We start from the raw sequence: 23,878 nt of genomic DNA, 5'->3' as shown, positions 1-23,878 counted from the left end.
ATTTTCGATTAAATTTATTTTGGCCATTAACTGTGAATTAGTCTTTGCTGTGCGTGATGGAACCGCTTTATTTATTCTAAACCAAAGCAATAACAATTATCTATTGACTAGTTTATTTTTCGTTTTCGATTTTATTAGTGATTTTGATATATATATATATATATATATATATGTTTTATAATGTTCTAACAATTAAGTGAGAAATATAAAATGGATGGTGCTACTTATAAAGTAAATCCTAGGGAACATTCCAATATATTTTCAGTTATAACTTTTGCGTGAGTATTATATGTTGTATGTACTTCAGCTGAATTAACATACTATTAGAAGGACTAAATATACGTGGGTTGTAGTATAAGTACTTGGTTTTGATTATTTTCTTTTATTTTCATTTATTTAGCTTTTCTACATTTTTACAATACTTCAACTCTTTAAAATAAGGATTCGCTACAGCAACGATTTTAAAATTTGAAGTGCTTTAAATGTTAGGATCATAGAGTAATAAACTCAATAGGGTTTCTGGAAAAGTTTCTTTACCTCCAATATCTAGATGGAGTTATAATAACCTATACAAGTAATTTGATTGGTCAGTTCAATTCTCCAATGTTGGTAGTAAGAAAAATATCTTGCTATGTTGTCGTTTATATCATGAATGTTAATATCAATGAAAATTATACAAGTTAATATTTGAAAAAAATTAATATTGTATACAAAATTTTCTTTTTAAAGTTAAAGAGTTAACTATAATATTATAACAAAAATTATTAGATTATAGAATTATAAATTATATTATATATTTTTAATTTATTATATTATATTATAACTTAATAGATTATAAACAAAAATTTACTTAATATCTTTTTTTAACATTATCGTTGAGGCATGTATATTTTTGACTCCATGATTTCTAATAGATCCAAAACAAAAATTCAAACTGCCCTGGGTATGTATGCCCTTATGCCTTATGCCATAACATATTTATTTGGATACTTGTACCTTGGAGCCAAATATTCTTTAAATAAATTAAGCCTTTAAAAAATTGATGCTACTTTAATAAGAATATTAAAAAAAATGCAATTTGACACTATTTATTTGTTGGTTGACTTTGCCATACAAAATTTCTAGTGTAGTCACATTTAGCTCCATATTTTTGACAATGTTTCATATGAACATATATATATATATATATATATATATATATATATATATATATATATAGTGACGTCTAGATGTTGGATGTCGTCAAACATGTCTCCAAAATTGCCTATAAATCTTTATTTTTTTTGTGATAGTAACTATAAGTCATCAATAGCCTATTCAATTAGTGATATGCGATATTTATTTTTTACATAATTAAAATTTGAGAATACATTTTTTCAACTAAAAAGTTTTTTAGTGCAAAATAGCTTTGTAGTTTAGTGAATTCTAATTGGACGTTGGCAGGATAAGTAATTATTTCAATCAAACTGATTACGAAGAGATCTTTGTATATTATATATAGAGACATTTGTATATCTTGTTTTCTATTTTTACAGTATTATCTATTATTCTTCTTATTATAATAATTGCATAGTTTCCTGTTCAGCCGTTTTCAATTGCTCTTACGTTATTTATTATCCTGATTTAATATGTGTGTTTGAGGCATATTTTTTCTTTCTATCATCCCTTCCAGAATCGCATTCTGACAAAACATTACTTTTTGGAAATTTCAAATTTAATTTACGTATTTATTGAAAGATGACCCCATAGGTAAATAGCCAATAAAATAAAATATCGATTCACCAGGTATACCGGATACTTATTACCGGCTTTTCTAGCAGATGTTGCTACTCTTAGGTATGCAATGTTATGATTTAACATATATGTCAATTTATTCTAGTAACATCAAGATTCAAACCTATACATGTTATATTTTGCTGATGATGGTATTATCATATATTTACATCTCTTTGAAAATGTTAATATGTCAATAATTAAACTGCCGTCATACAGTAATATATAGAGGGTTAACTTAATATATCATAATAATAATATATAATAATCAGAATTGTTTTGCGTGGTCTCAGCAGGAATTAGCTGAGAACGTCATTTCGCTGAATTTTATTGGTTAGTTTAAATTACCATTACATGCACCATTTATTCAATATCAAAATTTTATATAAATCAAAAATAATGAAAGTTAAATATATATATATATATATATATATATAAATATAATATATATATATATATATATATATATATATATATATATATATATATATATATATATATATATATATATATATATATATATATATATATATATATATATATATATATATGTATATATATATATATATGTATATATATATATATACTATATATATATATATATATATATATATATACTATATATATATATATATATATATATATATATATATATATATATATATATATATATGTATATATATATATATATATATATATATATATATATATATATATATATAGTAACAGAAACTTTTCATGTAGAATAATTACATTTACCTTCAATGTAATTTTATTTTCTTCTGTTGTATTCCTGTAAATAATAATATATATAAACACAAATGGTTTATATAAATAAATGTATACGTACCAGATAAAAGCAATGCTAAGTCACACACATCCTTAAACTAGCTAACGTGGGGTGTTTCTTCCAAGGAAAACTACGTCTGGTTTTTTATTTCCGCACATACACTGGATACACAACACTTTTGAGGATAAAGATACATTTTAATCAAATAATTGTGATTATATTTAAGACACAAGAATACTGATCGTACTTTATGTCAGACACACAAAAATGGCGTCGTAAACAAACTGAAACAAACAATCGCGTTATAGAAATGAGCCAATCAAATGCCTTTGTAGCCCCATTCAAATGAACCAATCAAAAAAGTGGTCTCAGAGCCACCATTGAATGGACCACGCAAAACATTTCTTCGGTTTCGCTTATTTGAGTAAAACCTCGATATATACTATGTGATTGACATCAATTAAAAATTAAATAACTATTTGTCAGATTTCGTGCTGGAAATGGAATTTGTGGCTTTTCTTATTTTATCAAAAGAAAAAAGCCACTAAAAGCAAAACCTTAAAAACTTGGCCTGATTTCGAAAATTCCAAAGTGGTGATTTGGATGTGTAAGTTAAAGAACGTTCTGGTAGACCGAAAAGTTTGAACATGCGAAACTGCAAGAGTATTAGATGAAGACCCAACCCAAACTCAAAAATAACTGGCAAAAGCGTCTAATGTGGCTCAAGACACGATTAGCGATTAACAATTACGAGCTACAGGGAAAATCAAAAAGATGGGAATATGGGTGCCACATCAATGGAATGATTGGTAAATGGAAAATTGAAAAAGGGTCTTTGAAATGCTGCTTAAAAAGTATGATTAGAAGTCACTACTTTGAAACAACTACAAGAAATTAATTTATTTTTAGAAGCGCAAAAACTCACGGTTATCGCCTGGCGAAGCTGGCAGATCGATTTCAAGATCAAATCGTTTTAGTTACAAGACAATGCTCTGTGTTTAATGGTACTAGCGTGGCGTGGTGTATTACGAACTGTTGAAAACAAGTAAAACAGTTAATACCAATAAATAATCAGTACCGACAACATATAATCAATTTTGCATTGATTTAAAATTGTTCTAATTTCGAAGAAGTTAGAAAATGGCTCGATGGATGGTTTTGCTCAAAGGACAAACATTTTTTTTTGGGATGGAATCCATAAATTGCCTGAAAGATGGGCAAGATGTAAAATCGAATGCCCAATATTTTGAAAAATGCATTTCCATTTTCTTGAAAATTAAGTAGTTTTTTTTTTCGAAAAAGCCGATAATTATTCACACATTCGGTACACCTGGTAAATATTTTTCCAGATCGTGACATCTTAATAGTTTTATAAAATGTCTTAAATTAATTGTAATAAGGAAAATCAAATAAAAAATAAAAAAATGCTTTCGACCATATTACAATGACATGAAATATACTTTTTCATATAAGAGATATTAAAAAAAAGATTTTATCTTATTTTTAAGTTAAATAAAAAATAACAAAATATATTAAGTAATTTTTTTAAATTCCTGATTTATTTCAATTTTTGTTTTGGTAGGTTTAACTGGGCCACTTTGAAGAAGGGTAAAAAACAATCTGGTTTAACCGAAGATGATATCTATAGAGTCTTGCCAACCTTTAAAGCCGAAACGTTAGGCGATAAGCTTCAATCCGAATGGAATAAAATTGAACAAACAACAGTCTATCCGAAATTATGGAGAGTTTTGTTGTCTTGCTTCGGTTTTACTTATTTAAGTTATGTTTTAATACAACTCATATTCAGTTCAGCTGTAATGTAAGTATGCGGCATGATAGGGCTTAATTCTCCTACTGTATTCCCAAAAATTTTATCGGTTTTTGAATATAGTCATTTTGGAATTTATTTATCTAAAATTCTCAGTCGGCGCTCTTGATTATGTGGACAGGCGGTCAGAATCTTCGTCGCGTTGACTGTAATGTCACGGGTTCGAATATCACTTTGTTTATAACTGTTTAGGCAAGAGTATTCTGTAATCTGTATACTGGTTATTGGCGTAAATAAGACGATATTTACTTTGATAACTCGCTAGTCGGTAGGCTTTGCGTATTACTAAAGATTAAAGACTGGAAAGCTTCACAGATTGAGATGTTGGTTATCCTGTAAACTTACGGGCTCTTGATGAACCACAAAGCTTTCAGAATTATTTGCAATATATGTTTGCTAATAAATAAAGAGTAAATAAAGTGAGCTGAATCACAACCTGCACTTAACATGAAATGCCTCTTTTACAGGAATTGTGATTTCCTCGGGTGTTAAACAATAGTTTAATTTTTGAAACACCTGGCCCTCAACTCTGCCAGTTCCTGTAAATTCTGTAATTTTCCATTGAAATATGTGTTGTACAATTTTCATCTATTATATAATAAATGTAACATGAAAAACCTTTTATAAATATATTTAGTTTTTTAATAATTTTGCAAGGAAAAAGCACAGAAAATAAAACAATTTGTGAGATAAATATGATTTACTTATTAACATATAGAAATTATAATAACAAACTAAGGTATGTGATAAACTCTTTTCCACAGCACTCATAAGTTAGTGCCTATGCTTAAATATTTGTAGCATTACTTTTATTTATGTTTTGTACCTGTGGAATTAATCGATTTGTTTGCTGAATATCTTTAAAAGCCCATAAGTCCAATCTTCCTAAATTGCAACTACATAAATTATCTCCGATTTCAACTAATATAATATCCATTGTAATATTACTTGATGTAATAGAAATAATTTACGTTAACTAATATTCATGCCCTGCATGTGTTTGTATATATTGTATTCTGTCTCGATTTTGTTCGAGAACTTATTTTTATCTTTCGTAGTTATATATTAGATATACCAGGTCAATTGAAATGTCCCCGGCCTGGCACATAGATGGCGCTACTAGAATTAAATCCATATGTTTTTTAGTTAGCACTAACCCCCAAAAGATGCGTGTATAAATTTGGATCATTACTTCGTGAATTATAGCATTTTGACTGAAGCAACTTTTGTTATTGTAAAAAAATTGATAAAAAGGAATTTCGGGTGTTGATAAAATATTGCTTTTTGAAGTGAAAAAATACAGTTGAAGCAAAAACTTGGCTTGATGCCGAGTTTCCGGACACTGTCCCTAGAAAATCAACCATCAAGGATTGGTATGCTAAGTTTAGACGTGGTGAAATAAGCACCAAAGACGGTGAATGCAGTGGACGCCCAAAAGAGGTTGTTACCGATGAAAAAATTCACAAAATGATTTCGAATTACCGTAAATTGAAATTGAATGAAATAGCAGACACTCTAAAGATATCAACTGAACGTGTACATCATATCATTCACGAATATTTTGGTATGAGAAACCTCTGTGCAAAGTCGGTGTAGCGCGAGCTCACTTTTGACCAAAAACAACGACGTGTTTATGATTCGGAGCAGTGTTTCAAGATGATCAAGCGCAATAAACCCGAGTTTTTGCGTCGATATATGACAATGGATGAAACATGGCTCCATCATTTCACTCCGAAGTCAAATCGACAGTCATCCGATTGGATTTCACATGATGAACCCGCTCCAAATCGTGGGAAAACGTAACACTCAGCTGGCAAGGTTATGGCGTCTGTATTTTGAGATACGCATGGAATAATTTTCAGCGACTACCTTGAAATAGGAAGGACCATCAACAGCGACTATTACATAGCTTTATTGCACCATTTGAAGGACGAAATCGCCGAAACACGGCCGCATTTGAAGAAAAAGAAAGTGCTGCATCACCAATATAATGAACCGTGTCATAACTCAGTGAAAACGATAGCAAAAATCTATAAATTGGGCTTCGAATCTATGAATTAGGCCGCATCCACCATATTCTCTAGATCTGCCCCCAGAGACTATTTCCTGTTTTGAAATCTCAAAAGAATGCTCACTGGGAAGAAATTTTCGTCGAATGAAAAGGTGATCGCCGAAACTGAGGCCTATTTTGAAGCAAAGGACAAATCGTACTACAAAAATAGTATGGAAAAGTTGGAGGGTCGCTATAATCAGTGTATCACCCTTGAAGGGAATTATGTTGAATAAAAAAAACTAATTAAGCCAAAAAATGTGTTTTACTATGGTAGGGCGGAGACTTTTCAATTGATCTGTTACTCTTATAAATTCCTTATCGATTACATTTGAATTTAGAAGTAATATTTTTTATCAAAATAAAAACTCACTATCTTAACAAATGAGGATTTTATGGTTCTTTCAATAATATTATTCCTCAGCTCAAAATTTTCAAGCGAGTTAAACTTTAATGTCTTGTGTTCAATTTTAATGTTGTCGAGCTATTCTATATGATCAAAGAGCTGTTATTTTAACGAGCTATGCTCACATAAAAGACAAGACGACTAGGATTATCTAGAAATAGCCACTACTGGTATTTAATTGATTGAAATTGATTTATGTGATTATTTCGATTTATTGATGTCTTTTTTCGAAAGATAGAGATTGGTTGAAACATTGTTCTGCACCATATGCGAAAATAATTGTTTTTGCCTTAGTATGAGAGTAATATGAAAAGTTCTCAACCTGTCACAGATATTATGTTTTAATAATCGTGCCTTTAGTGTTTATATGATAAGTTTCATAATATTCTTGAATGGACTATCGTCTAAGGAAATTCATCCGAAGGTGATAAAAGTTTAGGAGGATTCTAATCCTTAAATTCCTACCGTTGAAAAGCAGACCAATGGATTAAAACGTGGTCGCACGTTTCTCGAGGGTGGTCTAAAATAGATTGATTATGATAACCACGGAATATCGGAACAATAGGAATAATATAACTGATCTGTAAGAACAATACCTGTAAAGCGATTTCATTCAAAAATAATTAATAAATAGAAAAGTTTGTTGAAAATAAATGTAATCCACCAAAACTCATCCATCAACAAATGTGCATCATTAGTAAATCGAAAATGTTTTCTTTGCTTCTAAGAGCTAACATTTTTGCAAGCCCATAAAAATTGTTCTTTCAAGTGATAGTTAATTGTTGATAGTTGTGTGATAGTGATATTTAAACATAAATAATGCAATTTCTTCTTTAAACATCTAATTCAAAAGCCGATATTATTTTTGAGATGACGAATTTATTGTGTGGATCTGTTTTTTTTATTCTAGAATTTATCAACCGCTGGTATTTTCTAAGTTTGTATCCTTTTTCCAACCAAATCATTTCCACGATAGTAGAAATGACTTATATCTATATGGGCTTGCGATTATTGGCATTGAACTCGTTAATGTTCTTTTTGTGCATAATATTTCCCAGTTAGTGATGCAGTACTCGTTGAAAATTAGAACGGCCGTCAGTTCCTTACTTTTCAGGAAAGCTTTAAAAATTACACCAGAAGCTTTGGAAGAGATAACCGTAGGTAAGTATATATATAATATTTAAACATAGTACAGTCAGAATTATCTTTTCAATCATATTTGTTAAATTTTAATTAATAAAATTAGGTTAAAATTAAATTAGGTTACAATCAATATCATTCTTAAAATCAACTATATACGATTAAAAAAATTATTAAATTAATTGTTACCGGCTTGGTTACCGCAATGGTCAAGGCGATAGGACGGTCCTCCTACTATTGGGATAGTTGCGGGTTCGAATCTTATTGTGACATGGCTGTAAATTTATGTTGCAGTTTAAGTGTATACTTGCAATTGTCTATAGGGTAAGATTGTATAATCTGACAAATAAAATAATCTCTGTCACGCCAATAACTAGGTTGGGTAAGATTAGTTGTTCTGTAAATTGGTTAGTCACCAGACACGTCACGTTAAGCTATAGGTTCAGTCCAAAATATTAATTGATAAAAAGGAGACTCTAAAATATCACAAAGTTATTTATTAATTAAAAAAAATAATAATAAAGGCGTCCACAATAGTATGTAATAATCAAAGCTAAACTATGATGCTACCACTATAATTATGTAACATTTGCACAAACTTAAGCGGCTTAATCCATTTTTTTCATTTTTTCATTTTTGATCGTCAAGTAATTGATCCTTGTAATGTATGTAGGAAACTTTCGGCTCAATAATAGCTTTAATATAAACGACTTCTTTTAAAGTTACTATTTACATTACGAATATGCTTGTAAAATTGAAATAAAAAATATTAATTATAATTTTTAGAAATGTGTGCACAATTTCAATGAGATCTGCATTAATTTTTGAGAAAACGTGTTCAACGACATCAAAAATAGAGTTTTGAAGAAATATGAGTGCAACATATAATTTAAAAATACACAAATTCGAAAATGATATTTAATAATCATATTATTATTGCCCTTATTATTATGCAAATACATTGTTTATCCTTGTATTGTATATAAATTGGTAATTCATAAAGTGTTAGGTTAAGTTAATTTGCAAAATGTTAAAAATAAAACAACGTACTTATGTAAAATAACTTTTACGTGAAAATATTCATAACATCATCGGGTTTTATTTTTTGTATATATTTTTCATTTCCTTCTATTTTTACATACTCTCTTAACCAAAAGTATAAAAATGTGAAGTGCATGAAATCTTATGCATTACCTTTGGAATATTAATAATATTTGATGTGTTTCTTGAAGGTGTTTATGAATATCATTCAAATAAGATTTCAAAGAGTTCCTGAAAACGTGCAATTGCAGTTTTTATTGATTTTCGCTATATTTCCGACTGTAGACACTGGACCTCATTTTCGGCTGTTTTGGAAGCTGAACATGTTTCCCAAAAATTTATTAAACTTTTGCTTGTGTCTTACATTAATTTTTTTAGCCATGTGCGAGTGTGAACGGTGTTCGCCAATAAGATGTTTGTTCACTACCTTTCAGCCTAGTGTGGATGCAATAATAAAGGTTCTTACTGGTATGCCATTCAATTGCCATTCAATGCTACAAACTCCTTGAATGGTCTGATATTCGCTGATACAGATCTTGAGACCTCTAGTATTCTTCATGGTATAGTTCATACAGTAGAAGCGAGAATTAATGAAGAAAAAACCAAGCAAATCCAGAAATTCAATTATTTGGGATCAGTAATATAGAAGAAGCAAATGGTATTTACCTCCGAAGTCATAAGTCGAATCGTCCAAGCTACTGCCACTGTTGCTTCTCTAAGGCACCACCTCAGTGTCAAAGATATGTTTCGCTTCAAGAACAAATCAGAAATTATTCGTTTAAGGTGTGATAATCAGCGCACAATTGAGGAACAAATGAAGAGACGTAGATTACAAAGGTTTGGTCATGTCTGTCGAATTAAAAGTTAATGAATTCTTCACAGACTTCTGGGGTGAAATCGACCTCTTCAATGGAAAACATTAAATTGAGATAATAAAAAATGGCTTGAAAAATAGGAAACTAATGTCCGAGATTCGAATAGTTGCGGCCGACAGCCAACTGTGGTAAGATTTAGTATAGAATGCCTTTAGTATCAAGTCTTGCGGCACCTAAAGCAGGGTATAGGTTGAGACAGGAATAGACACTGATTGATTGATTGATGATGGCTATTTTATAGTCGATGAATCACCACTCTTAAAATGTTTCATTAGATATCTCGTATAATAAGTTAAATATAAAAAATAAATTTGAAGATATTTTTTTATATTTCAGGGAGGAGTATTACCTTAATGACTAAAGATGTATTCGCCATAGACGCCGCGTTGCTTTTTATTAAAGATATGATTGTTGGGCTTATCCAGATTAGTGTGGTAACTGCTATTTTATATCAGCGTGTGGGTACATCAGCATTTCCGCCTGTGGCCGTTATAATTGGAATTATCCCGATTCAATGTAAGTTATTTAATATATTAGTACGTTTAGACTTAATTTAAATAGGTTCAATCATTTAAAATTTGTTCTGCCTGAAAAAATAGACAGCAATGTTTATTTTGTTTTGCTGATTGTGTAGCACTGAATGCTTTGTGAGGCAATGTATTGAATGATCTAAAACTTTACTCAAACTCTCAAAGAACTTTTAGTTAAACAGTTCAGCAGTTGATTAATTAATCGTTTATAGTGTTATTAGTTATTGGCAGGCAAATAAAGAAAAAAAGGCAAATAAAGTGGTCCATTATGAATGCAGATAAAAAGTAGAGTATACTGAGAGAGGAGGGCAATTCACATCTATATCGTATATGGAAGTGGAATATTCATGATCATGAAATCTTGAAGGCATCAGCAATGCATATGTTTACAGACGTTGACCAAACAAACTGATTAAGAAAAATACTCTTTCACATGACAATTCTCGGTGACGTTTAGTTTCGGTCGTGAGGGATGTACTGTTGTAAATCGAATGGCAAGTTCTGCCACATTTAGTGTGCTTGTTAGATATAGTCTATTCAAAGTTTTTTTGTACATACGTCATCAAAATTTTTAATGTATTGCCTGTCGCAATTTGTAAATTCGTTTTAGAATTAGACAATATTTTCCTTCTCATTTTATTCTAGGCAAAAAAAACACAATGCTGTCTGATTAGTTCGAATACGTAAACGAATGAGCCTGTCAAGGTCGTCAGACGTATGCAAAATTCTTGAAAGCAATAGTGATAGAAGGTTTTAACTCTAACCTATATACTATTGTGGCTGTATAATTAATTTTAGTTTTTAGATGTACTATAATGTTAAAATAAATTATATTTTATAACATTTTAGTTCAAATATTTTATTTAGATTAGAATTTTGTTGTATGTCAAAGCCAAACTGAACTAAAGCTCAGAGTTGATGCGGCAACATTGCAACGTTTTGACATGACAAATTTAGATGACATGTACAATATAACTTTGAATAGACTATATATCGCCTTTTGATTAATACTTCTTCAGATCTATGCAGCATGTATTGGATGACTCAGTATTTATAAATGCTGAAGAGTTGCGAAAATAGAGCGATGATCTCTGCCAAGCCAATATTGTTATTTGGGAAAAAGTTGTTTAAAATGATGGAAGATATTTTGATTAATATATATTCCACTAATTTTTCGCAATTAATGTCCGTTAACGCGAAAAAATGATGCTGCCAAAAAACTGTAATAATTAAAACACTTCCAACATATAGTATATATTTTTTAAATATACTTAATGCTCAACAGAATATCTAAATTTTTGTTCAATATTTTATATTGTCTTTTCTTACATATATACAAACTTTATTTATAAAATGAAGATTTATAACCACTTTAATAAACATAAGACTCTTTAATTAATACTTCGTTATTTGCAGTATATCTTGGAAAGCAAACTACTAAGATAAGACTAAAAATGGCAAAGTACACTGATATGAGATTTCATGTTACTCAAGAGACTTTAGGCATCATAAAACTGATTAAAATGTACGTGTGGGAGAGCTATTTCGAAAAATTAATTTTGGGTAGGAGATTGTAAGTATTTCATGTTAATTAATTAATATATAATCTCATTTCATAGATGTTTTATAGAGTTCTATATAGAGGGTGTACCATATTATTGATAAATAATTAATTTATTTTATAAATGAGGTATTTTGTTAAAAATATTTACATTTTACTATTCGATAAGTTACAATAATATTCGAAAGTTATGGATTTAAATATGAAGGTAATTCAGGAACAAAATTCTTATAAGCATCCTAAAAAATCGGATGTTAATACGTTGTATTGTGCTATATTAGTAGTACTTAGATGTACTGCTTAGCCCTTTGCTTTGATTCAAAATGATGATGGTGAAATGATGATGTGTTTTTATGGAAATGATCTAACAATTAACATGTTAATCGCTAGGCGGTTAAATTCTGATGGAATTTGAATTACATTTTGGGAAAATTACGTGTTGAAATTAATCAAAATATCCTCAATGGGTTAGGGTATCTTAAAAAAAAGAAGATCCGCCTAATTAAACTATGTAATCAAAAAGCGGATTTCTTGTTTAGGTGTTTTCATGCAGGTTTAATGGATTTTACCAACATATATGACCGGACGTTGACATGTTCCCAAATAATTTCTGATTTCTATAATTTTCTTTATTTATCGGTCATTATTATTAAAATTTTTTGGTTTCTTGCTACACTTACCCAATTTCTTATTCCGTAATATGTTTTTGATTATAAAAAACGTATTCGAGCTTATTTCACTATATAGTATTGCTTTTATTTTTTATTGTATTTTCATTCTCCATATTGAAGGGATGATTATCTATATCGAAGATGTTATTTAATAGCTCTTTATAATATTAATATTCTTATAATATAAATTCTAATAATATAAAATAATAAATCTTAATAAGCTTGATGAATTTAATATACCCATTTTTATGACATTGAATTACAAATATGGTATTCTCTACTTAATCTCTTTCGAAGATGCATACATGAGATAGCAAGAAAAATTTTCGGTTATGTATATGCGAATATTCTTATTCTTATTTATCGTTTGCCAATAAACTCTGGAAACCAAGCGGTCTTCTGACAAGTTCCACAAAATATAGATTTTTTTTTGATAACATCTTTATTAGACACGCTTAGTAAAATCTTAATTACAAATTAATTTATTACTACATTTCATTTGTACTTGGATTAATTCGTAAGAAAGACGAGTGTGAAAAAATACATGAATATGTATTCCTCAATAAATATAGAAAATAGCTAAATGAATCTCAAAGATGGAAATAAAAAATAACATCGCTAAATTTAAAAATAATGTAGATATTGTACAATTTTACAAAACATATAACAAAGAAAAAATGAAAAATCAAAACAAAAGAAATAAAAATTCAAATAGATAATACACACTTGTCGAGTATATTTCCTTTTCTCTATATATTATTTAATATATTTTTAAGCGATATGAATGTACCAATGCAGAATTATATTCATACTTAATAAGTTCACAGAAACCACCGGGCTATGACTTCGGGTTATCCGAACCTGTAACTTATAAATATACTAAAAATATCTCCCTACTAAATTCTTCAACTTGTAATTAATGTAGCATTCCAATTAAAACATGTCGTGGATGCTTGAAAAATGGCTGAATTTATTATGATTCCGAAACTTAGAAAACCATCAAATAAGGTCTTATCTTAGGGATCTTATTATTAAGGGATCTTATCAGTCAATCTCCCTTGCACCAATCATATAAAAACAATCTAACGCCTGTACGTCAATTTGATTTTATGAACAAAAATTGTAAAAACATTTGTTTAGGTAAATAAAATCATAGACATTATTGAAGAAGTCTACGAAGAGAAAAAAGCTTGTTCAGATATAATCTTGGATGTGGATGAGGACTCATATATAACTCTATAGAATGTTACTGAAGTAATACGTTGAATTTATAATGAATGAATTGCAACACGCAAGTAATAATATAAATAAGTAGAACCAAATATGAAGAATAAAAGTCAGTGAGAGTAAATCAGTGTATAGCTTGTTTAATAAAACAGTGAATTTACATCATCTATGTTTTCAACATATTGATGACGGGAATTCACAGTTATTTTGAATAGACTAAGTACTACATACTACGAATAGACTGAATAGAATAAATTTGAATAATATTATCCTATGCAATAACAATGTCAAGAAACTTGATGCAAAAATATATATTTAAAAAATATAAAATGTAATAGTAGGCAATAAATCACGTCAACCAAATATGTCATATGTCACACATGTCGCAAAAAAAATTATACGTATTTTCATATTAAATGTTATTGTACAAAATATATGATCTAAATATTTAATGTTAAAAATAAACATTTAAATATATTTCCATTTAAAGTTATATTTTATTGAGTTAATGAAAAAATTTTCATATTTACTAAAATCTGTATTATATACAGCATGTTGTATGTAGTTGGTAGAAAGAGAGAGTAATATAACTCGTACGTACGGAACAGAAATTCTTATATCTAGTTGTACGCCTGTAATATTCGATATAATATATATAATTCAATGTTCAATATATCCCGATCCACAGAATTTGTTACCCTACTAATTGTGAAACTTTGCGGTAAATTTCGTTTTCGAACCTTCACTGAATTCCATCTTTTATACAGAATTAGTAGGAGTTGATTTTTTTATCTATTGAATCGTGAATTTGCGAATTGTGAATTGCGAACTAGTGTTAACAAATATTATAACTTGTTTTAGGACTGAAACTCACTATCTGCAATACGTTTATTACTTGAAAGCTTTCATTAACTGGCTTGGATCTTTTAGTATACACATTTCGTTATATATACTGTTAATATTTTACGTTGCTCAGGGCTACAGTCTGGAGGCTGAAACGCTATATTTCGTTCAGCAATGCTTTTCAGCTGTGCGTATAGCAATTATGGTTTCCATTCCAATGGGTAAGTTCTTTAAAAAAAATTGCAAAGCTTCATATTTCGTAATATTTCATGTAGGTATATGCAACACGAGTGATCTGTTGGCGGCATTTCAACGAATTCAACATTTTCTGGATGCAGACGAATTGAATTATACACGGGAAAGTCTGGAAGACACCGAGCAAGCAAAAATAATTTTGGATAATGTCGAAATTTCCAGAAGTGGCAAAGAAATTCTGAAACACGTCAATATTCAGCTATACGATGGTTTAATGATTCTCTCGGGGGGTACCGGCAGTGGAAAAAGTACTTTATTGAAATTGTTTAATTACGAATGTAACGAATTTACTGGCGATCGGTTTATAAACGGAAGTATATCATACGCTCCCGCTAAACCGTGGATTTTTCCCTCAACCATAAGGAACAATATCGTTTTTGGTGAGCCGTACGATGAAACTCGATATAAAGAAGTGTTGAGGGTGTGTGCACTGATACACGACATCAAGCAATTTGATAGATTAGATAAGGTTATGATCGGTGATAAGGGAATGAATTTAAGTAAGGGACAAAAAGCAAGAATTTCATTGGCTAGAGCTATTTATCGAGATAGAGATATATATTTAATAGACGATTGTTTATCATACACAGACAATGAAGTTAGCAACTTTATTTTTAAAGAATGCATTAAAGGTTTTTTAAAAAATAAAATATGCGTTCTGGTAAGTAATAAATCAGAATATATCAATGAAGCCGATGCCATCCTGAATCTAGAGTATCAATCGGTTGACCGAGCAGATGATTTAAAAAAAAGAATAACTTACTACATAGACGAAGACACGGACGGCAAGAAGAAAGAGGCTGAGAAAATAACGGATTTTCATACTCAGTCGAATGAAACCGACTCATTATTACTGGAAGATTATATAAAGAATCTCAAGGGTTTGTATAAGGAGAAGCAGAAAGAGGGAACTGTATTATGGAGGGATTACCATTTATATTATAAAATGATGGGCGGATTGTTCGTTTTCATATATCTGGTTATTGTTTTTGGAATTTCACAAGCAGCATTGTCCTACTCAGAGAAAGTGTTGAGCTTATGGTATGTATTCGTTCAGAATTATATTATTGGGATTAAAAAATATTACAATAGTAAAAGTAATATTATGAATTTTGAAATCATTTTACCCAGCTGAATTTTCAAGGGAATGTCTAGGAAGGACTATTAATGATAGTAGATAATATTAAGATATCTTTTAATTTTTTTATCAAGATAACGCGTACATTTTTTTAAGTAAAAAATGTAACTCGTAATCTATTATTTCAAACTAATTATCTATTAATTTAAACAATTGCGTTAACAGCATCGTTTAAGTCGATAGAAAAGATTAAAATGGAATCGAATAAAACCTTAAACGCCACTTCGAAAATCGGATTTAGTAACTGAAAAAACCGCTGGTAAAAACGTTGCCACAAATGTACTGCATGGGGAGGGAGAAGGTTACTTTAAAGGGGTCGAAATAAATATGGGAATATAGATAACTCGTTTGACTTTTATTTTAGAAGTTTTACTATTTTGTTCTATTTTATCAAAATGGTAAAAATATTATTGATTGATGTTATTGGTTCATAGTCTCCCTAACGCATTTTTTGCAGACTATCAACATAGACCAACAAATATTAACGAAAACTGAGATATTAGAAATCTGCCATCTATTGCGCATTCCAAGGAATACTTATTAAGTAGAGTAATGCAATTAAAACATTTTAAAAATAAGTATATAAAAAAAATAACTAAACTTACACAATAAATATAAAAAAATAAATATACTTAAAAAGAACACATATCTAGACAAACAATTAATAATTAAATAACTAAATAAAATTGTGCATAGATAAAAAAGTTATCTTTAAATGAAGTCATGTAAAGGGTAAAATTAGGTTCCTTAGGGAAATCTAATAATTTGGGCAGATTCACAGGCAACACTTCCTTCAATGAATCAGATGACTTTCTCAGTCATGACTTTTACTGATAGGTGATAATTTTCTGCATTTCGTTATAATATTGGATACTGTATTGATTCTTCACAATTGGGACAGAGATGTTCTTCAGTTTGACCCATTAAGAAGGAATGGGTAAACTGATAGGGACCAATTAACAATCTATTATGTCCTAATAAATAATGTCCTTCTTAATAACCCAAAGCTCGCTTTCCTCCTCCAGCAGATTCCTGGTCAAGTGGCGTCAGGCTATCTATGTGACGATCTACAAATGGGAAAATTTTGTTTTAATATAATGTATTTATAATTTGTTGATCATTTGTTATAGCATCCTTGGCGAGGTTAGCTAATGTCCAATTTATTTTGATAATGTGTAAAGTCCATGGCACCTCAGATCGAGAATATATTGAATTCTTTAACAGTACTGAAGTTAAAAATTATTTACTTATTTTATATATTTTTTCTATGAATTGTTTTATTATAACTTGAATTATTGAGATTTTTTTTTGAGTTATTTGGACTGAACCCACGGGGCTAATTAATGGTATTGTTCTGTATGTATTTGTCTTTGTAAGAGCACTTGAAACTGAGAAAGTTATTTTCAAACCTTTTAACCTTCGCTTGAAAAGAATATCTCATATTTTGTGGTTATCACTTGTTTTGGACAGCTTATGGTTTAAAAATAACTTCCACTGTTAATAATACTTTTGTTTGTCTGTTCGTTATTACCGTTCGAACCGCTATATTGAAATTTGGAGTATAGTATAGAGTCAAAGAACAAGGGGCATATTCAATGTTCAGTATTTTTAAACTAGAATACGCAGATACTAAAATGAGAAATGGTACTAAAATGAGATTAAATGAAATGTCACCTTATAATTCTCATCAATTGAATATTCTGAAAAACACTACAATGATGATGTTGTTTGTTGCATAACATAATATCTAGACATCGGAAATAATTTAGTGTTTTCTGAATTTGAAATTCCATTCAGCAGTCTTTTTATTGATTTTCCTTTTTTATTGTAATTTTCGTCTTATCTATTTTTGTATGAAATATGCTGATATTTTTATATTGATATTAAATATATAATATAAAACCGAAACTATAAAATACAACTCAAACTAATATAACAAAACAACCTTATAAACCACTATAACTTTTAATTTTAAATTATGTATCGCTATGACACCACTAAAATAGTGTTAGTTTTGAGTAATTATCCTTGATTTTGAACTAATGGTGCTATTAGATATTGTTGCACGTTTTTTTGATTATTACAAAGAGTGGGTATTCGTAATAAGTAAAATTATTAAAAAAATTTTTTAATTTTTTTTAGGGTAAATGCAGAATCAGTAATTGGCAATTTTACTACAAATGGCACAGTAATAATTGATTATAAAGATGCTATAAAAGTTAGAGACAAATATATGGAAGCTTACTCAACACTTATTATAGTTGCGATGTTTATGTCCATTGTTCAGTCATACTCTGCATTTCATTTTTGTCTGAATGCGGCTAGAAAACTACACAACTCTGTTATATCGGCATTGATTCGTACCAGTCTAACATTTTTCGATAGTCATTTGATTGGAAACGTTATTAATAGACTTTCTAAGGATCTTTATGTTACGGATGAATATATGCCATTTTTAGTGTTTGATTATTTTGTGGTAAGTAATACAATGCTTACAAAACCAGTTATATATGGAGAAGCTATTTACATTTGACACAGTATTACCATCAAACCGACGTTATTTATTAATTTTGATTGTTATATTTGTAATATGAAGATACCAAGAGTTGTCTGATGTTTTTAAGTTTGTGTCATGTTCGAGTGCTATTAAATATTTTTTGTAGATATTCATAGCAGTACAACATTTTTTGCGCAAGAGAATAATGTAATAAAATAATAGTTCCTGAATAAAATAAATCATTATTTTTATTATTTATATTTTCTTTTAATATCATTTTTAGAATAAAACCATATTTTATAATATTTAATAATATTGTAATAATTTAATGTTTCTCCATTTATGACCGTTGTGGTACATATCAAGAACTATTAATTACATTTGATAGACTTTTTTCAAAATTAGATACTTTTAGTAATTCACAGTTTTGCACATGTATATTTTTATATTATATTTTTATTTCAGCTTGTGTTTAATTTTATTGGTGGCATTATAATAGTTGCAACTTTAAGTTTTTGGTTCTTCCTACCAGCTGCATTCATTTTAATTATCTTATACTACATCCAGAAATTCTATATTCCGTCGAGTAGAAGCTTAAGGAGATTAGAAGCATCAGGTATGATTATTAGTTAACATTATATCATTTTAATTTGGATGGTTAACCATTCATAATTTATAATTTAAATTTATTATTAATAATAGTTTATATGTACGATTTAACGATATATAAGAAATAGATGTTTTAAAAATGTTTCGAAATTTACGAATTTAAACTATAGATAAAGTATGTTTATTACATTTATTTATTTTTATTATTTTTAGTAAGAAGTCCTATAATTGGATATTTGAATACTATTCTTGATGGCCTACCAGTGGTAAGGACCTGTCAACAACAGGCATTTGTTACATCGGAATTTGACTCCTATCATGACGTATATTCATCTGCTTTCTTTATGAACCAGAGTGCCTTGATTTTTTTCTCATTTTTGCTGAAGTTAACAGGATTGGTTTTTGTATTATTTATAATGTTTGATATGTTCTTCACCAAAAGTAAGTAAAATATACTACGTAATTATTTATACGATTGTAAATATTAGGTGCTTATTAATAATTTTAGATTTTTTAATTAAACATAAGATATTTAAAATTAAATGTAAAAAAATAGAAAGGCCATATTGCCACAGATCGGAAAAGTGGTAGTTAGATGGTGTAACATCTGGACAGTGTGTTCCTGGCATTGTATTGCAGTCTGTACAGAAAAATTATTTTTATCTTTTCAGTTATTTTTCTTCAATGTACAACTGGGTTGGTAATTGGTAGCCAGCAGTTCATACAGGTTCCCTTCCGATTCTAGCAACCAGCACTAATTCTACTGAGGTTATTGGCTCGTCGGGCTAATCCACCACATTTTAAACGTTTAAAATTGTTGTAATAGATTTATTATTATTGGCCGTGATAATCTTTTCTTTATTTGTTGTTGAAGGAGTTCCTTTTTTCTTATTGATATGTATGGACTAATCAAGCCTTAAATGAACAATCCACAAACAACTGTTTGAATCGAATTGGTTATTGGAAGACACAAAGGAGTGCTCTATATCCAAGTCTTCTTCTATAAGACACTACCAATTAATTCGAAAACTTCATATAATAATTAATTTTATTAAGTGCCATATATTAGAACTGTTTCTTGGAAATGATAAACATTCAGTAAATTCAGAGATTGTCCATTGGTAACACGTACTCTTGCACATCTTCAGAATAAGATATAATCTTTGAGATAAAGTCAATAGCTGTAAATGTGAAAATAATAGAGAATTTGTAATACGTGGCAATGCAATTAAGTTATTAAGCAATTTCTTAACTCTTGTATATCTGATTATGTAACGAAGATTTCCTTTCAAAGCCTTTCATTTTTAGAAATCTCCCTTTAACCAGATTGTTGAGTGAGAATGGTAAAATATATTGAAACTAGCGTTGGGAATTATAGAATTTAACAAGTATTGACTGTTTAGTAGGGGTGTCGGCCTCAGAGAAAAATATCTATATTTCGATATATCGGAGAAAAAAAAATTGATACTTTTTTGCAATATATATTGATATTTTTAATAAACCTTTATAATTAAGTACTAAAATTACATCAAATTTTTAAAATTAAGTACCAATTTAAAAAGTTTATCAAAATTAATTATATAGTTTTTTATAATGTTTTATAAATATATTTAATTTCTTTGAAAAAATATCGAAAAATATCGGCTTACAAAAATATCAACATATCGTCTAAAAATAACGATATTTTTCGGCATCCCTACTGTTTAATGATTGATTACTTCTTACTATCGACTGTTTCAGTCGCTATTTTTGGTTCGATTGATTTGACTACTTTTTGTTATCGACTGTTTCAGTCGCTCATTTTAGTTCCGACTAGTTACATTCGACTGATTTTCAATGTTTTGGCTTTGTCGGCCTAACCACGATCTTGATAATTTTATTTCATTCAAGTTTCGAATAATAATCTTAAAATATTCCTGATTAATGATAAATAAAATTATTATTTTATTTAAAATGGTATATTTGAGAAAATATACTGAAATATTTAGTGGTTATTACTCTATTCCTCTTTGCCAAATTGTCAAATATATAAAATATAAAAATAATTTTACATCATTAAAAATGGAACTTCATTTTTAACGTAATCAAATCCAGCAATTATCTCTCTCCTTTTTACCAAAGAAAGTTAGAAGGGGTATATACAACCTCGTTCCTTCTCTTATTGCATGATCGAAAAAACGTTTTTAAGCACATTCGATTGTAATAGAATAAACCAATTACGTTTATATTATTATGTCATTGTTACTTTACAAATATTAAAATACACTTAAACTTATTTAGGATCATTATTCCATTTCTTTTTTGACACTGCCACTCAAATTAAAATTATTTAAAATGAGCTGATCTGTACAGCACAGACAATCAATTACCTTGAACACAGAAAAATAGTCGAAATTTACATTTGATTGAAATAGTAATTTCTGTTTCGACTATTTTCAATTAATAGGTAATATGTAAAATATAATAAAACATCTTTTAAAATTATTTCACTGTTGAATAAGTTTAAAATACATAATATATATAATAATACTTTTTATATTTTTTGAATAATATTTTAATATTTTAAATTTTTACATTTTAGGTATTCAAGCTGGGGATGCTGGATTGGTGTTGTCTCAAAGTTTAATGTTATCTGAAATATTACAATATGCAATTCGACAGAGTGCTGAGATCGAAAATGTCATGACTTCGGTTGAGCGACTATCGGAGTACGCTTCTGCGGAACCAGAAAATACAAGAGAAACTTCAAATGAAATTGAGGAACTTACGGGGAATATTAAATATACCAATGTTTCACTCAAATATCCCTTCAGTAGCACACCGGTCTTGAAAGAATTAAACTTTGAAATTGTAGAAGGAAATAAAGTTGGAATTATCGGCCGAACAGGGGCAGGAAAATCATCTATAATATCTGTGTTGTTTCGTCTGTTTGATTTTGATGGTCAGATCACCATAAATAATGTAGATATAAAAAATTTAGGTTTAGATTTTCTACGATCAAAAATCAGTGTCATTTCACACGACTGTGTCTTATTCTCTGGAACAATTCGTTCTAACCTTGATCCTTTCGAACAATATTCCGATGAACAAATTTGGAAAGCTTTATCGGATGTTCACATGAGTTCAATGATTGAAAGTTTGAATAAAGAGTTTAACGATTCAGATACATTATTCAGTTCTGGTCATAAACAATTGCTGTGTCTCGCTAGGGCTTTGCTTCAAAATAACAAGATTATTGTTTTGGACGAAGCCACGGCCACCTTAGATCCACAAACTAATAAATTGATACAAAAGACGATCGAAGATGTTTTCAATAAATGTACCGTTTTGATTATATCGCACAAAATTGACACCGTCATGTGGTGTGATAAAATATTAGTCCTTGTTAACGGACGAATTGTTGAATATTGTGGACCACAAGATCTTCATCATGCTAAGCTTTAAGACATTTCCAGAATGCTTTTTGTACTTTCATTTAATAAATAGTAGTATTTTTATGAATTTCATTATTTTCTTCCTTATGTAGTTTGGAGTGTTGAGAGAATGCATTTTTAACAAGTTTGCATAATATTATTAATAAAAAAATAAATAGTAAGTAGTTCAACAAAGTTGAAACTTCTCAAAATTTCCTATTTCCCATTTAAATTATCTGTGATATTATAAAACGTTTGCTTTCTTTGTTTTTTACGCCCATGTTATTTTATTTGCTTGCTATATTTATATTTATAACTTTCTATTTTATAGACCTCTCAAGATTGTCAATATTTCCCTTTTAGAAGATTTATTTTCTTTAACATATTTATTACATTTTTTTCCTACTCTACTCTAATCTGATTTGCAATTTCCACGATCTCTGGTTCTTTCGGGATTCAGTATCTCGCTTCCTTTTCCCATTTATTTTTTCCTCACTCTTTTCTTTCCTTCAGTTTTTCCTTAAAACTTTCCTTTCCTTTCCTTCTATTTAGCCAGCTTAGTGGCCGATAAAAACATGTCGAATTTGACTTCTGAAGTAGGGGTGTTAAAAACTGGGGTGAGTATAAAAAATAAAAATACTGAAATATTAGCCTAAAAATATATTTTTGCTAAATATTTTAAAGAGTGATGGACCTTTAAAATTAAGTACAAAAATTCACTAAACCTTTAAAATCAAATACCGATATGTTTTTCAAAAAATATAGCGATATTTCCAAGAAAAAATAAAAATACTGAAATATTAGCCAAAAAAATATTTTTGTTAAATATTTTAAAGAGTGATGGACCTTTAAAATTAAGTAAAAAAATTCACTAAACATTTAAAATCAAGTACCAATTTTAAAGGTTTATTAAAAATTATATTTAATTTATTTTGAAAAAAAAAAGAAAAATATCGATATTTTTTCAGAAAATATCGCTATATCGATATATTATTTTTCTGCATCCCTATTCGGAGGTTAGGCCTATTGGCTTGAGAAAATTGTGCTTAAAGCCTAATATGAACTATCTCATTAAATAAGTGGAACATTTTAATAACAATTAACATATAACATTATTAACATAAATATAACAATTTAAGAACAGGTGATTTCGACTTAATGACAGTTCCATGCTTTGTTTGATGATTCTTTGACACTTTTATGTTGCAACCAATATCTGTGAGATGATTCA

General features: G+C 28.9%; 1 protein-coding gene across 3 annotated transcripts; it reads left to right on the top strand.

The window, feature by feature from the left end:
- Positions 1-15: 15 nt before the first annotated feature.
- LOC143192896 (putative multidrug resistance-associated protein lethal(2)03659) lies at positions 16-22,729 on the top strand. 3 transcript variants are annotated; one of them, XM_076398686.1, is made up of 11 exons: positions 16-278; positions 4,146-4,382; positions 7,758-8,008; positions 10,240-10,419; positions 11,850-12,006; positions 14,754-14,956; positions 15,011-16,031; positions 18,271-18,604; positions 19,091-19,241; positions 19,448-19,675; positions 21,816-22,729. In XM_076398686.1, exons 1-11 carry the CDS (start codon positions 211-213, stop codon positions 22,676-22,678), a joined length of 3,693 nt encoding a protein of 1,230 aa, XP_076254801.1. In that variant the 5' UTR covers positions 16-210; the 3' UTR covers positions 22,679-22,729. The 3 variants fall into 3 exon arrangements, with proteins under 3 accessions (XP_076254801.1, XP_076254802.1, XP_076254803.1); XM_076398687.1 differs by lacking the exons at positions 4,146-4,382; positions 7,758-8,008 and having other exon boundaries at positions 27-278; XM_076398688.1 differs by lacking the exons at positions 16-278; positions 4,146-4,382; positions 7,758-8,008 and adding an exon at positions 8,037-10,031.
- The last annotated feature ends 1,149 nt before the right edge of the window (positions 22,730-23,878 follow it).

This window comes from Rhynchophorus ferrugineus, unplaced genomic scaffold (assembly GCF_030347505.1).
Source record: "Rhynchophorus ferrugineus isolate W39M unplaced genomic scaffold, kcgeb_rfMv2 rfM3, whole genome shotgun sequence".
Taxonomy (NCBI): domain Eukaryota; kingdom Metazoa; phylum Arthropoda; class Insecta; order Coleoptera; family Curculionidae; genus Rhynchophorus; species Rhynchophorus ferrugineus.
Note: the sequence above shows the minus strand (reverse complement) of the source record. Positions and strands in the feature narration are given on the sequence as shown.